Below are 16548 nucleotides of genomic sequence, written 5' to 3'. Positions count from 1 at the left end.
TAAAATTCAAATAGCGAAATGCTGCGCGACACACGAAATGATTTACTATCCGTAACCGTAACCGAAACCGGTATAATATTATTCTAATATCCGAAACCGTATCCATAACCGAAACTTTTTATCCATAACATCCCTGGTAAACATTACAACGCGTATTTGCCAAGGCCCGTTTTTCGGTCAATCACTTCCACTTTTGCCCTCTTTAGGTAGGCCCTATGGAAGATCGTTAGCCATTTTATGCTTTTTGTAACGTTAATACAAATCACCCTCTGGATATTAATGATGCCGTTAAATTGTAATAGGTATAATATTTTTTCTGACGTCGATATTTTTCAATAAAAAGTTTTCCAAGTCTACGTCTGAGACGTTTCATAAAATTTTAGACGAAAAATTTAAATTGAGGTAATAATAATATTGAAATGTGAAGTTTAGGCGCGTCTACAGTGATTATAACAAACCTTTGCTTTCTTATTTTGCCTGGAAAATTCTACAGCCCGTTGAGGTGGTGAAATGAGTATTTTGATACTAAGTTAAATCCGCCTGAAAGATGCTATTTAGTTTTAGTGCGTCGCTTTACCCAAGTGGCTTTCAGTTTGTTTTAATTGTATAAAGGTTTTATACTACGTCGCGTTTGTTTATTTCAACCAAAGAACGTCCACTGCTGGACCAAAGCTTCCCCTAAGGATTTTCTCAACTGCCAGTCCTGCGCTGTGTACCACTAAATTGCCGGTACAGTGGTCTACGCCGCGGTCATCAACAGCTTATTTTTTAACTTGTGTACCTTTCAGGTACGAGTTTCTTACTAAGGCTGACATGTATCACCATACTTTAACTGTTACAATATCCATAACCGATGTTTTTTTTGCGGAGATGTAACAGACTTTGGACGTTTATTATAGTCAAAATTGGAGAGTTTTTCTTCCCGCTAACAAAATGGCCCGACCCTACCGCGTCGTAGACATAAGACAGGACATTACTAGCTCCTTTGTCGTTTACTGGTAAATGAAATCCACTTCGTCGCGAGATAAAATGATTACCTTCGGAAAATCCCTCTTTATTCCCTTTCTAGTGTGGTTATTACTTTTTACAGGGACGTAATCAATCTAATATGCCTTATGAAAGATGTGAAACTAATTTTTGATTCTATGTACAAGGTTACAGCTTGATTTTTCGACTTTTTCTTTTGTATAAACTGTAACAACTGACGTTAGACTTTATATTTCACCATAACAAGCAGATGCATAAATAGTATAATTAATTATGATCGTATTGTAAACTTAATTTACTACTAGCTTTCCGCCCGCGGCTTCGCCTGCGTGGAATTTTGTCTGTCACAGAAAAACTTTATCGCGCGCGTCCCTGTTTCAAAAACCTATGTATGTCCTTTCCCGGGTCTCAAACTATCTCTATGCCAAATTTCATCGAAATCGGTGAAAGCAAGACAGACAGACAGAGCTACTTTTGCATATTATAATATTAGTACAGAAGTATAGATATACTACATAGATGAAAAACTTCACGACGTGTATTATATTTTTTCTGTCCTTGACCCGAGTGAAAAATCAAGGCCTTACGCACAAAAGACCGTCGTTGAATCTATAGCCCGATTCAAGTATGAATTTGCACTCAAGTACGAATCCAACCGTGTGATTGGTCTCAATAATGAAATTCAACCAATCATAGCCTTGAATCTATACTTGAGGTCGAATATAGTTCTTTCAGAATATGACTCCAGCGGAAAAATGACGGTTAATCTCAATTGTCCTCACCAGTATCATCCCAACTGGGGACAAATGGGAACTTATTTACAAAAATGTTCCAGTCTCTCCTCCTTACCTTGTGAATAAACGGTATTAAATCACTACAAATTATAAAAGAATTTAGCGTTTATTTGAACGCTTTACTCAAAAACTATAAAACGGTTTTCATAATTTGTTCATTACTTTATAAGTAACTAAATTCCCAGTTGCCCCCTGTAGGGACAATTCTGGTGAGGACAACCCATTTAGTTCACTCCAAACATTGTGCTTGCATACTTTGTTTCATAGCTTATTATTCCCATACTATTTTTGCTTTTCGCAGACGTGTTACGTATGGTTGTCAAAGCTACAACCTACTTCTGAAGGCCTTATGATTAATTTACCGACTCTACTTAGGGTCATGACATGGTAAGCTTGTCACGCGACTACGCCTTATATTTTTACAACTTAACTCACTTTTAATCGCGGCGAAATCTAGATAAAGTATGCATACTTTGTGGGTTTGTTTGAGGATAAAATAGTAAGAAAGTTCGGGCAGTTAAACACTTTTCGTGGGTTTTCTTGGCATATGTGAAAGTATAATGATCATGAATTCAGGTTAACTTTAGTATTTAAAAACATGATTAGAATTAAAATCCCAAATATCCATAGTGGAACAAGTAAATAGGTAGATAGTTTTTTGTTAGGGGCAAACAACAGAAATTATCTGTGAGTGCTTAGTAAACTAAGTTAATTAGTCTAACTAAACCAACAAAAAGAAAAGATTTCGATCGTGATTTTATGGTAACTACTGGTACTCGTAAGTTATATCGCCCCAGGGTATATAAAAATACTTATTTTTGGCACCAATTAAAATAGCTGTTGAAATTACTCAAGTAATTACCGAGCAGTGAAAGTAAGCCATATTTTTAATTAGCTTTTAAAGCAAGCTTACAATGTACTTGAGCTAGTAGTTAAAAATAGGTTTATGAAGTTTCACATACATTTTTCAAGCGTTAAGCAATGACGTCATGGACTGAACCAATGTCGCTCTTAGCATGCAAATTGTAACCTGCACACCATGTACAGTCACGGAATGAAAAGGTTCGTCAGTTTTCAAATTGATTCCTTCAACGAATCGCGAGCACATATTACCTTTTGAAACTATGTTACAGAATAATCTCGAGTTAGAGAAAATAATCTTTAACTGTTCGTCAGTAAAGTTCAAAATTATTCAGATCAAAGTTGTTTGACGATTTAACTTGTCAAGAAGATTATTATGATTGATAAACTAAAACCTTCTTGTTGGTTCAACCTGCCATTATCTATTAAATAAAAAAAACTACATTTTGTAACATTGCACTGATGGGATAGAAAAATAAACAAGCAAAACCTTATTCGTTAGCAAACGTCATATTTATTTAAATGTTAGCAGCAATGTTTCTTGCACGGTTATGTTGGCAGCTTTGACTCTTACCTAGTGCAAGCGAAAACCGACACTAAGGTGACGAACCTTTTCATTCCGCGACTGTACATACTGTGCCTTGTGAAAAATGCTTGCGTGCTCTGCTAGCCATGGAGGTTATTTGCTCTGCCTATAAATGGGGCTATTCATCAACTAATGCTACTCTGTCGCCATATTTTAAAGTTTAGCGCTGGTATATTTTTAAATTACATTCTTTACATAAAAATATTAAATTGTGCCTGCTGTTTGGTCGACGTATCTCGTGAGTAGCGACGGCCACCAGTGTGAATATGTTGTGAATTAATTTGTTGTGGTGAATAATTCACTACAAAATATACGTAAAAACTTTAAAAGTGTTATTATAATTTTATAAATCTATTAACCTTGAGGAGGTTTATATTATTTGAAAGTTTTCTCTGCTGATGTTTCATGCACGTGGATTCCAGTATGTCAGGGTTTTTAATCACAATTTCTTACTTTACCTATTTTTTTGTGCTGATTTCTAATATCTGATCTCCTAATGAAATTCTCGTCAAAATCTCCCGTATTTTATTTCTTACGGATAATTAATAATTGGTTAATATTGTATAGTTTGATGTAATAATGTAAACCAATCACATTATCTGAGATGGTTATATCTAACCGTATGAGTTTGTTAGATTTTTGGACCTTAGTCATTCGTAATTTAGGAAATATTAATGTATTAAAGCAGATTCTTTAATTAATAAAGTTACCACAAAAAGAAGAATAAAATTAAGCAAAATCTAGCATAAAATACTTTACGTTATATTCCTATCATATCGTATTATATCGTGGAAATATATAGGACTATAATACTGTAGTTTAATAAATAAGCAAGTTCCAAATTAAAAATCCAATTATAAATTCAAATGGTTTATTCAGTATAAAGCCCTTTTCCAGGGCACTTATACACGTCCCAAATATAGCTTGCCCTACCACCACTTCGGGACAACTTGGGCTGGTGCTGAGAAGAAGTGGCGGAAGAAACTCAGTCACCTTTGTCAGCCTCTTTTCCAACCAGTTATAACTTATATAAAAATGAGTAATCTAGCAGTAATTACGTCTTATTTATTATTAACATTTTGACGGTATTTTGTATAACCAGTATTTATAATCAAATACACAGAACACAAGTAAGTTAGGTTACGTTAAGACTTAGATTTAGGTTAGGTTAAGAGTTAGGTTTAGGTTAGGTTACGACTTAGGTTTTATACCATAACATAACCGGCAACTATAAGCATTGTCCTTCTTTATACTGGTCATCAAACTACCGACCCGACCCCGTGGAATGTCACCATCAATTGGCCAGGTGTCAATATAATAGGCCTGGCGCAGCCACATAGCCAGGTGTTAATACAATATCACAATAATACAATACAATTACACAACAAGCATAATAATAGTACCAAATAACAATGTATACTTAACTTTGGTCAGCAATCACCTCAAAGATCCGTTCAGACTACTTCTCCATGAGAAATTCCATCTATTTATACCCACATTCCCCCTCTTTTTACTCAACTCCGATTGGTCGGCTTAAAACGACCAATCAGAACAGTCGACCAATCACGGCACAGGATCTTAAAACTATTTTTATTCGGAAGCGGAAGTTGGAGTTTCTCATTTTACAATATATTAAAAATAGGGTAATATTATTATCTTTCATATTTAGAATCGGAGATCTTAATTAAATTCTGAATTATTAAGAAACCAAAAACCTTACAATAAATTCTAATTTACGAATTATATAAATCTGAATTTCAATCTGTCAGTTAATATGGCGGCTGTGCAATGTTTTGTGTGTGTAGTGTTTAACAAGTTAAAAAGTGTACCAATTATACATATTTACCATGGAATATTAATATAAATCAGGTATGTAGATATATATATTCTAACAAGTTCATAGAAAAGGTACATATTATTTTGTACCTTGAGAGCAAAAAGGGCTTATTCGTACGTATAGTACAATGCAAAGGTTGCATATTCGTCTGAATACGGTACAGGCATTCTGAAAATAACCAAATTGGATAGGTAATAACGTCCAAATTTCAGTGGTTCAACTTTGCCGATTTTATTTAGCCACGTAAACACTTTAGCGCAAGTGCTTAATATGTATAGCGTCATCCAACCACGTTAATATTTAACCAATTAACTAAATCGGAAAGGGTAAACAAACGTACTACGTGTCGTACTAGAGATGTGCCAGTTCAAAGTTTGTATGGTGAGTATTCGGTCTGTTTAATCGATTCAAAGCCAAATGATGTTTAGCAGATCGTTCTGAAAATAGAAAGGATTAAGTTTAAGGGAAACTATTATGTAATAATTCATCTACGGAAAAAACATGAGAGTGCGTGCCTTACGTATTACTTTGGTTTTAATGTATTTTATATAATAATTGTCTCCCAGGCAACAACCACATCAGACACAAATATTTAGGTGTGAAGAATATTATCCTTATCCTTTATTTTTGTATTCTTTCATTACATTTTATACGTTGTAGTACCTATTTTTGAAAGTCGCTTGCCAAATCGCGAAATCTATGCTCTCTTTACACCACTCCATATAAAGTGATCCGAGAATTCGGGTCATATACGAAAAATCGCACATCCCTATTATACAGGTTGTTCACGCTATTCTCGGAAGTCACTGGGAATCAATTTAGTTAATAATAAATTGGCCCGCCAGAGCAGCGCGCCGTATTTGGAGCAGGCCAATGACTGGCATTGGCTTGGCAACATAAAAGTTTTATAAAAGTACACTGAGAAGAAAATTGTTTGCTTTTTCTTTTGTGTTTTCTTTTACCATGTTATTTGTAAAGACAGCCTGATAGAATTTAAGTAGGTCTCTACATAAAAGATGAGGAGATAATTGGGATACGCATTTTGAGTCGCTTTTCAGTAAGTAATCAAAGGAAATTCGTTCTTTTCTCAAAATAAAATATAGTCCAAGTGTTTATAATATGATAAGTGTTTATAATACAATAATGTACAAAAAATAGGTAGGTACATACGAGATGTGGTATAATATTAGATTATGTGACGGCTGATCTGGTTTCTTGTCGTAAGTCGAATCGATTTATAGTGCTAACTAATCAGTCCAGTAACCCATCGCCTGTCTTATGTTAAATCTTGTCGTGAGTCATGAGGTTTTGTCATACCCCAGCTTAACCCTTTTACAGTCTTCGATCAAGACAAAATATCAAAACAATAACAATAGGCCTTGAAAGTCTACTATAATGTACTTAGATTTTAAAGGTAAAGCGACGAAGCCCCGCTGTCGCTCGACTATTTTGTTGAAAATAAGCATATTTAGCTTACCACGAGGGGTTAACGGGACTATTAGTAATTTGTATTAATAAATTACTAATTCCTCTAAAAAAAGTGTTAGTGTTAAGAAACCCTGATTTTACATGTCAATAACATAAAGTTCATTATTGCTTACAGATGCGGAAGGCACGGGCGGTGCCGACCTCCAGCGTAAGCTTGACCTGCTCAACGGCGCGTTGGACGCCGAGAGGGCGGAACAAGCTCGCAGGCAGATGCAGTATATAGCCCACTGTAAGTAAAAAAATATATCTAGACTAGACTGCCTCTTTCCAAAAGTTGCTGTGCCCTAACTGGGTTCACATTGTATAACTGCTTGAATTGTAAGACCTTAAGCGTTAATGTGGTGTGCAATAAAGTATTGAGTCTTGTCAGAAAATAAGTTTGATTGTTGCGTTTTGTGCCTACACATATTGCTGAACTAATTTCTTCTGTCGAGATCGTGACTCACTTTATCTCATCACAAAAACACTATGAAGAAAAAAGGAAGTCATGAGAAAAATTGTCATTTCTTGATATAATTACGTCGGTTAAAATAAAATACATGATTGATGTCAACTTGACGAGACAGACTACATCTTTCTATTCTTCTAAATCCGATTGATCACTGTCTAGAATACCTATTTAGCTAGAGTTTCAGTCGCGATTTTATTGTAATTACAGACTAAGTAATATTAAAAGCAAAATCAAAAATATTTATTCAGTTTAGACCACAAGTGGCACTTATGAACGTCAAAATGTAGTAAAAAAGAAAAAAGAAAAGGTAGCCCTTATGGGGCACTTTACATGTCTCCTTATCTTTTGGGCCCTACCAGCGCTTCGAGACAAGTTTACACTTGATGATTTAGAATGGACAGACTCTATAAATTGATATTGTTTCGAGTTTTAGCGTTGTTTTGTAATACGATACGAGCCTCAATTTCTCATCAAGTCTTTTAGTCCTAAGTCTTCTCAATTATGAGAATAAACTCGAGCGTAATCTAAACTTGCTTGAAGTTGAGTAAGCTCAAACTGAAGCCAGATGCATTACATTCAATCTCTAGGAACTAATTTTACGCCTTGCGTCGACGACTAAAACGTTTGTTTGAAAAGTGGTTCCTTGTGACAGAGTGCATTTTCCTCTGAATATTATCGTAGTGATGTACTTTTGTTCCGATAAAGGATAGAATCTGATAGAACGTTAGAATTTGGAAAAGCATACGATTTCATTTGGCTTTCGTTTGACAGCAGCCATGTTTTATCGTTTGGTCGTGCATAGTGTTAAGTAATATTGGTTTTTATTTTTCTATTAGTATGCAATTTTTTAATGAGTACATTGCGAATGATTACGATTTATACCACTATAGGTTTATTATTTTAATTGTTCATTATGTTTTTTTTCAATTAAGGATAAACGGCACGTTACAGCTAAACATTGGCATATTGTTTCATTTAATAGGGGCTATTTTGCTACAATCAAACTACAACCTTTCTTACACCCTCTTTCAGTATAGTAAAGCTGATTAAAAAACTTACTAATTATTCTTTTCTCCTGTTTCAGCTGGGTACTCAGAGGACTCTGACTACACCTCAGACCTCAACTACCCAGTGGGCCAGCACGCAAACTGCAGCGCATCGCAATTCAGGAGTGCCGCACACCAGATGCACACGCCACAGGTAACATTAAATTTTGAAAGAAAGAAAAAATATTTATTAGTTACCAAAAAAAAAGAACAGGATTTAAGGAAATGATGTAATTTATTTCCTTAAATCCTGTTCTTTTTTTTTTTGTCGACAAGCTTATTTTCTTCGAATGCTGTATTTACCTGTAAAGGCATATCTTTTAGATTCTAGCTTTCTAATAATGTAACGATGTATATACATTATGTTTTTGGTAAATATTTAACATTATATGAATAAATATTTAATTTTGTGGGTCTGAAGAGAGTTTTCTCAGAATCCCCCGGAACCTATACAATATGTAACGGAAATACCGTCCGATCCATTAAGGTGTTAATAGGTATCGAGTTAAGATTCCATTTGTGTAATAATTTTCATAAAATATTATAAAAAAAATACCCCATGAAAAATCAATACAAAATTTACAAAAATAAAATAGCTTACATGGCAATCCGAACTGCAGTGTAGAGGGTACGCGGGAGGGGTAGAGATGCGCCGGCACGCGTAGCGACGTCATAAGGTCATGACCCCCAGCGTCTTAAAAAAAGCCGCGCGCCGACAGAGTGTTAACGCTTTTTGAAAATTTCCCCGTTGTAGGGTAAATCATTGCTAAACTTATTGACTTTAAAAATCGATAAAAAAATTGTTTTTATTAATTACGTAATTTTGATACTTGTTTTGGTAATGTTGTTAAAGCTACTTTATGACCCTTTCGGATCGGACGGTGTTTTTGTTACATATTGTAGATAGGATACAAACTTCTTCAAAATTCACAAATTATAACTTAAGTAACAAAATAATCGATAGTGAATTTATCATTGTCTATCCGGCACTGGTCAGGACTTTATCATTTATAACTACAATATTATACTTTGTCTAGTTTGACTAAAAGCATGTCATAACGTAATAAGATGCCATAACAACTCGCTCGCTGCAAGTTGGTAACTGTGGGTCTAGACAAAGTGCAAATTATAATCGCAAACCAGTCGAAAAGTGGTCGAAAAGCCCCTTTTTTGTATGGAGTTTTGACGGATTCGATTTTCGATTCGATCAAAAAGTGCGTTTTGTCTAGGGGGGCTGAATGTACAGTCAAAAGAGGGCTTAGTGTGAGTTTACATCAAAGTCCTCACTAGTGAGCGCGTAAAATAATGACATTGAGGCTGGGTTGCACCATCTTACTTTAACATGTGCTTTAACTTTGACAAATGTCAACAATCTGTCAAATTCCATACAAAAAACACCGGTTAACGTTATAGTTAGGCCCTTTTCACATGTTCCGGTTGCCGGCTAACCGGCGGCGGGTACCCGGTGGTGAAGTGTATGGGCATGCCGGATTAATTACGCCGGAACATGTGAAAGCTACGTACTATGCCCATACACTTCACCACCGGATACCCGGCGCCGGTTAGCCGGCAACCGGGACGTGTGAAAAGGGCCTTACCGTAAAAATTAGGTGATGACGGATTGTACAGCGCCTCTAGCGGAAACTTTAAACTAGAACTAGAACTAAAATTTTCATATTTTTTTAACGCGCTCACTGTTTGGTGAGGACGTTTGATGCAAACTCACACTCAGCCCTCAGTACATCACACATAAATATATTATACTATTACCAACTTTTAAGTCACAGTGCCACTTGATGCGCTGTCTGTACACTGTACATCCCCGTGAACATTGTTGTCGGCTCGTTTACATAACCAACATTAAGTTAGTTAACGTACTGAATACATTTTGGGATGCTCAGCCGAATGTTCATAATGTTATCAAATCCGCATTGCGTTTCTGTGCTAACAACTTCACATAATACCAAGTCCCGTGTTCACTCACGGATCTCTGATGATGATTTACGAAATGTGAGCAACACGTTATAATGGACTCTTTAGACAGGTTTATTTTGATTAAATGAGCGGTCTAAACTGGTATGAAAGCCAGTTTAGATTCATTCATACATTATAAAGATATTTTAGGTATATTTTTTTATGATTAGGGATTTTTTTGAACAGGCGGTTCATAACCGCTAAAATCGGAATCTTTAAAATCACATAATTAGGTAGCTATTTGACATTCTATGTTAAGTAATTTTCAGTTATTAATGCTGGATTAAGAATTAGACCGTTGACACTTATGTTCATGTTTTTTACGTTTCAGAGATCACTGGAGGTGTCCCGAGAGAATTCTTACGAGAGAGACGAGTACCACATACACGGCGACACGGACCCCTTGTATTATAACAGTCAGCCGAGAACAAATAGGTATGGAATTATACAATTTTTATTATGATTAAGGGAGGATTGGAACAATATTAATCTCAGAAAAAACTTGTCATTTTGACATATTTCCCATACTGAAACTGTCAATGTGCCAGTTATACCAGGAGTTAATCTCGGATAAAAGTTTAGTCGAATCGGGTCTTAGACATATTAATTACTTAGTGTGGATTCCACCAAACATGAGTAAATATTAATCTCAGAATAAATCGTCAGTTATTCGATATTTTGACATATTTCCCATACTTAGACTGTCAATGTGCCAGTTATACCAGGAGTTATTCTGGGATAAATGTTTGGTCGAATCGGGCCTTAAGTACTATACTATAAAAATAAACTTAAAAAATATTCCTAAAGTATTGCTATACTTTCAGAATGTTAGCTAAATGGGTTTCAAATATTTTTGTACTGAATTGTTCCAGGATAGAGACTTGGTCCCAGCTGCATGCGCAGGCGAGCGTCGAGTCTGCCATCTCTTGGCGGACCGCCGCCGACTGGCAGTCCGCAGGTACTTACTTTAGTTGTACCTTTTGTTGTACTTCAGTTAAACATACCCCTCCATTCCCGGATGATCAGTTTAAAAGGCCTTATGCCATTATACATAATGCCATCAGGGCACTCAGAGATTTATCATGATGAGTGGAATTTGTTCCGTTGATAGAATACTGTAATGATAGATAGAGTTTTAGTTCATACCTAAATAATAAATCTTCGTTAAATTCACTAAACCCACTTGTTGGAAACTTGTCAGCATTCCTACTCCCACCAGTTCTGATATTATACTCATAGTTCCATAGTCAACTCTGTAATATCACTCCTTTAGGACTATAGTAGAATGGAACTTAAAAGTCCATAACACATGGTTATTTTTGTGACTTTTGACCTGTCCTAAGCTTTAAACACTGATGCTTGTGGACCACTGGATCTGTATAGTCTACTGACCTCAGAACCAGATTTTAAAGAATGTATTCTAGCATGTGATTCCCTCTAGTTCAGTCAAAGCTAAAAATACTTTTTTAATTTGTTTCAGAGGACCAGCGGCGACCAAGTCTCGAGCGACAGAATACTCTGTACGACGACGGATTAGGCTACGGGTTTGATGCCTATACAACTAGTACGCACATTAGGTAAAGAATATATTTAAAGATGAACTACACTGAAATGTCCCACCGACGACATTGACAGAAGGGCGCCACCATCTTCGTTCAACTATATGGTTTCCACCGTGGCAAAAGTCGGAACTAGCGATCCGCTATTGACGGTGGCCCTGTCAGTATCAAATAAAGGACAGTACAGTGTAGTTCTTCTCTACCTAAGCATTTATTTAAAAAATTGTACTGTACCGTTATTTCAAGTTAATAATTAGAAAAGAATTCGTTTCCGGTTTGATTACTAGTCGTACAGTTGGTCCACGTGACTTCCATCAGGTTACCCCCACTGCCACAGCCAACCGACACTAGCGCCACCAATGGTAGCTTGAAACTAAAGTTAGATATTTTGTCATTTGGATTTTAGTTCCCACTCGAGTTGGGTCGTACGAAAAAAATGGTAGTAATTATGTTGTTTTAGTTAAAATTTATACGACGTGTGTTTAATATCTGAGGTATTTGTAACAAAATTGTGTTCTTTCGTCAGGTCAGGTCCTATAAGTTGTCTGAATTTATAAACCAAGTTTGCAATATTATTTTATTGGGAAAACAAACAGCCCCCATGCCCTACATCATAAATTTTTCAGTTGGTAAAAAGAAAACGATTAGAAGAAAATATAAATAAATATGAGTAGGTACCTAATATAAGATCGCCGAATCCATAATGAAAAACCTTCGTCTATTTCAGGGACCACTCACATTTATCGCAGCAGGCCAGCTACGAGGAGTACTATGACTCGAGCAGCTACCCCTACCAGACGTCGTACGTGGGCGACGACTCACGACAATGGGACAGTGGGGGGCAGTACTTCTTCGATGACGGCTACGGGCTCACGCCCACCGAGTACGAGAATATCGTCAATAAACGGCGCTCGTCGGTTGTGCAGTTACCGCAGTTACCGACTAAGCAGGTCAGTCTTTAGTAGAACGGCAGCAGAATACGTGGTAAGGCACGCGATAGAGTCCCAAAGTAAGTTCTCGCGCAGCAGTAGACGTCGTACGTGGGCGACGACTCACGACAATGGGACAGTGGGGGGCAGTACTTCTTCGATGACGGCTACGGGCTCACGCCCACCGAGTACGAGAATATCTTCAACAAACGGCGATAGTCGGTTGTGCAGTTACCGCAGATACCGACTAAGCAGGTCAGTGTTTAATAGAACGGCAAACACGTTATACTAGCAGATGATATGACGTGGTAAGGCACGCGATAGAGTCCCAAAGTAAGTTCTCGCTCAGAAGTAGACGTCATACGTGGGCGACGACTCGCGGCAATGAGACAGTACTTCTTCGATGACGGCTATGGACTTACGCCCACCGAGTACGAGAACATCGTCAACAAACGGCGCTCGTCGGTTGTGCAGCAGCCACAAATACCCACTAAGCAGGTACGCTTACTTCTCAATGCATCAGAATTAGACAGCAATGTCACCTACATTAGTCGAATGACTCACGACAATGGGATAGTGGGGGGCAGACTACTAAGCAGGTCAGTCTTTAGTAGTACGGCAAACACATTATACTAGCAGATGATTTGATTGAGTCCCAAAGTAAGTTCTCACTCGCCAGTAGGCGTTATACTCGTACGTAGGCGACGACTCGTGGCAGTGGGACAGCGGGCGGTGGTATTTTTTCGCTGACGGCTACGGGCTCACGCCCACCAAGTACGAGAATATCGTCAACAAACGGCGCTCGTCGGTTGTGCAGTTACCGCAAATACCAAATAAGCAGGTGAGGCACGCGATAGAGTCCTAAAGTGAGTTCTCGCTCAGCAGTAGACGTACGTGGGTGACGACTCGCGGAAGTAGGACAGTAGAGAGCAGTACTTCTTCAACGATTGACTACCTACAAGCTCACTTCTTCCACTAAGTGAGAAAATCTCGCTCATCACTGTTAACCTATCTCTTACTATTGTATAAAGTAAGTTAACATAATCAATTTGTTATGCTTCAATTTTGACTAAATATGAATTGTCATCTTAATTAATCGTAATTTTCTTTGCAGTTGCCACCGTCATCTCGGTACTCGGATTGCAATGAAATGGCGCCGTATAGACCGCGGCCGCGTCGTACAGCGGCAAGTCTCCCTGGTAAGACATTTAAATATTATGTTTTTTTCAGTAATTGAAATTTAAAATCGATACAATGGATATGAAAATAATTATGTCTAAGACATTTCTGACACGTGTATAGGTAAACGTGCAATACTGCTACAAAATAAATTCAAAATTGGCCCAATATTTCTATCATCACTTCTCATTTCCTCTATTCTACCCCCAATAGTTAAAAGGGCGCATCCTCAGATCATCTATGATCATCTATGATCTGAGGGCGCATCTAACACCAAATCAAAACGGGGATAAAAAGTTTCAAATATGTAATTGAAATGAGTAATTCTTAGCTGTCCTTGAGCTTAACTTATAGGTATCCGAAAAAAGTGTAAGATGCGCCTTTTCAACTATCGGGGACAGTATTGCAACTCCTGTATAGCTAAATAGATTCTGGCTATAACACTAAAAATAGGAGTTTGGCTGTCAACAGAACCCACCCAGAAGGTTGAGTAGTCCCAGGGATATCTTCCTAATCTTCCTATAATAGAAAGCCAAGGAATATAATAATCAGAACAATTTCAGGAAGATTTCCAGACTATGAAAGAAAAGAAAGAAAGATAGAAAGAATAATTTATTTGGCACAAAAAAAGAAACAATAAATCAGGACATTAAAATGGAAATAAAAAAAAAAATAACAATAATAATACACAATATTATGTCTATGAAGGCGATGTGCCAAAAAGGACGCCCACTCAGTATATCCAGCCAGCTAAATGCATGGCTGGACACTGATTTTCAGTGGACGCCTTGGGCTTATGGGCATGCTGCGTTATAAAAATAATCAATAGAACGAAAAATAAGAAATTAAATAAAAATAAAAAACAATAATACTGATGAATTAATTTCTTCAACAGCGACGCCATCATCAACCCCCAAACGCGGGCGCGCGCTCCCAGTCCCGCCCGGCAGCGAGACGGGCTCCCTGCGGTCAGGGCGCGGGCGCCGCCTGCCCCGCCCCCCGCTCGCCGCCGCCCTCCCCGCGCTGCCCGTCGCGCCCGCGCACACGCACGTGCCTTACATTGCTGGTGAGTTATAAAGGAGCACGCTACATTGCCCGGAAACTGACCCGAAGGGTCAAGATCAAAATTTTCGGGTCCAACGTTAAATCCGTGCTGCTCTATGGGTGTGAAACGTGGAAGGTCACCAAGGTCATCTCGCACCAGCTGCAGGTCTTCGTCAACCGCTGCCTTCTCGACATATACTGGCCTGAGAAAATCTCCAACGTCGAGCTATTGGAACTCTGCCACGAAATTCCGATCGACCAGCAGATCAAGCGCCGCAAGTGGAACTGGATTGGCCACACTCTCCGAAGGGATCCCGATCACATCCCCAAGCAGGCTCTGGATTGGAACCCCCAAGGAAAACGTAAACGTGGTCGCCCTAAGCAAACTTGGCGGCGCACTGTGGCAGACGAGGCGAAGAAGATCGGCAAGACTTGGAGCGAGATCAAACGCATAGCTCAAGACCGAACGCGATGGCGGACTGTTGTGAACGCCCTCTGCCCCATCTAGGGGACATAGGACCATAAGTCAAGTCAAGTAAGTCATAGCGACGCCATCATCAACCCCCAAACGCGGGCGCGCGCTCCCAGTCCCGCCCGGCAGCGAGACGGGCTCCCTGCGGTCAGGGCGCGGGCGCCGCCTGCCCCGCCCCCCGCTCGCCGCCGCCCTCCCCGCGCTGCCCGTCGCGCCCGCGCACACGCACGTGCCTTACATTCCTGGTGAGTTATGAACGAGGTAATAGAGGAGACAAGGAGACAAGGAGGTAATAGAGGAGACAAGGAGGTTATCGAGGAGGTATGAAGGTAATAGAGAAGGCTTCTTTAAAACTAGTTGTCGCCGAAGGTGTAGAAAGAGCACTCGCTGCCACTCTATTGTTCTAAGTGAGACGGGTTCCCTGCGGTCAGGGCGCGGGCGCCGCCTGCCCCGCCCCCCGCTCGCCGCCGCGCTCCCCGCGCTGCCCGTCGCGCCCGCGCACACGCACGTGCCTTACATTCCTGGTGAGTTATAAACGAGGTAATCGAGGAGACAAGGAGGTAATTCCTCTATTACCTTGTCTCCTCTATTGCCTAATGCTAATAGAAGAGATAAGGAGGTAGTAGAGGAGACAAGGAGGTAATAGAAGAGACAAGGAGGTAATAGAGCAGACAAGGAGGCAATAGAGCAGACAAGGAGGTAATAGAGGCGACAAGGAGGTAATAGAGCAGACAAGGAGGTAATAGAGGCGACAAGGAGGTACCTAATAACGGAGACAAGGAGGTAATAGAGAAGGCTTCACTGAAGCTAGATGTCGCCGAAGGTGTAGCAAGAGCCCTCGCTGTAGATAGAACACTGTTAATAGTAAGTGAGACGGGCTCCCTGCGGTCAGGGCGCGGGCGCCGCCTGCCCCGCCCCCCGCTCGCCGCCGCGCTCCCCGCGCTGCCCGTCGCGCCCGCGCACACGCACGTGCCTTACATTCCTGGTGAGTTCATGAAGGAGCACGCTAGATTTCCCTTTGGATGATCTTAAGCCTTCTTATGAGGTAAGCGACCACGTCTCAGACTCGTAAGTCATCACTGGCAACACACTGAAGGAGGAAATAGTGGAGTCTTGACTGAAGCTAGATGTCGCCGAAGGTGTAGCAAGACCTCTCGCTGTAGATAGACCACTGTTAATAGTAAGTGAGACGGGCTCCCTGCGGTCAGGGCGCGGGCGCCGCCTGCCCCGCCCCCCGCTCGCCGCCGCGCTGCCCGCGCTGCCCGTTGCGCCCGCGCACACGCACGTGCCTTACATTCCTGGTGAGTTAATGAAGGAGCACGCTACATTGCCCGGAAACTG

General features: G+C 39.6%; 1 protein-coding gene and 1 long non-coding RNA gene across 2 annotated transcripts in view; both read left to right on the top strand.

The window, feature by feature from the left end:
* The window catches only part of LOC135079523 (phorbol ester/diacylglycerol-binding protein unc-13-like), a 161583-nt gene extending 149038 nt beyond the window's left edge, over positions 1–12545 (top strand). Inside the window, exons 6-11 of the mRNA XM_063974177.1 lie at positions 6669–6782; positions 8089–8204; positions 10356–10459; positions 10897–10982; positions 11505–11601; positions 12311–12545. Of these exons, the coding sequence (XP_063830247.1) occupies positions 6669–6782; positions 8089–8204; positions 10356–10459; positions 10897–10982; positions 11505–11601; positions 12311–12545 (752 nt within the window). The remainder of the gene's footprint in view (positions 1–6668; positions 6783–8088; positions 8205–10355; positions 10460–10896; positions 10983–11504; positions 11602–12310) is intronic.
* Positions 12546–12707: 162 nt separating this feature from the next.
* On the top strand, positions 12708–14657 carry LOC135079469 (uncharacterized). The gene is made up of 3 exons (XR_010258811.1): positions 12708–12767; positions 13627–13711; positions 14587–14657. It is a non-coding gene; the product is annotated as an uncharacterized LOC135079469 (long non-coding RNA).
* The last annotated feature ends 1891 nt before the right edge of the window (positions 14658–16548 follow it).

Source organism: Ostrinia nubilalis, chromosome 16 (assembly GCF_963855985.1).
Source record: "Ostrinia nubilalis chromosome 16, ilOstNubi1.1, whole genome shotgun sequence".
Classification (NCBI taxonomy): Eukaryota; Metazoa; Arthropoda; class Insecta; order Lepidoptera; family Crambidae; genus Ostrinia; species Ostrinia nubilalis.
This window is presented reverse-complemented; position numbering and strand designations above follow the sequence as displayed.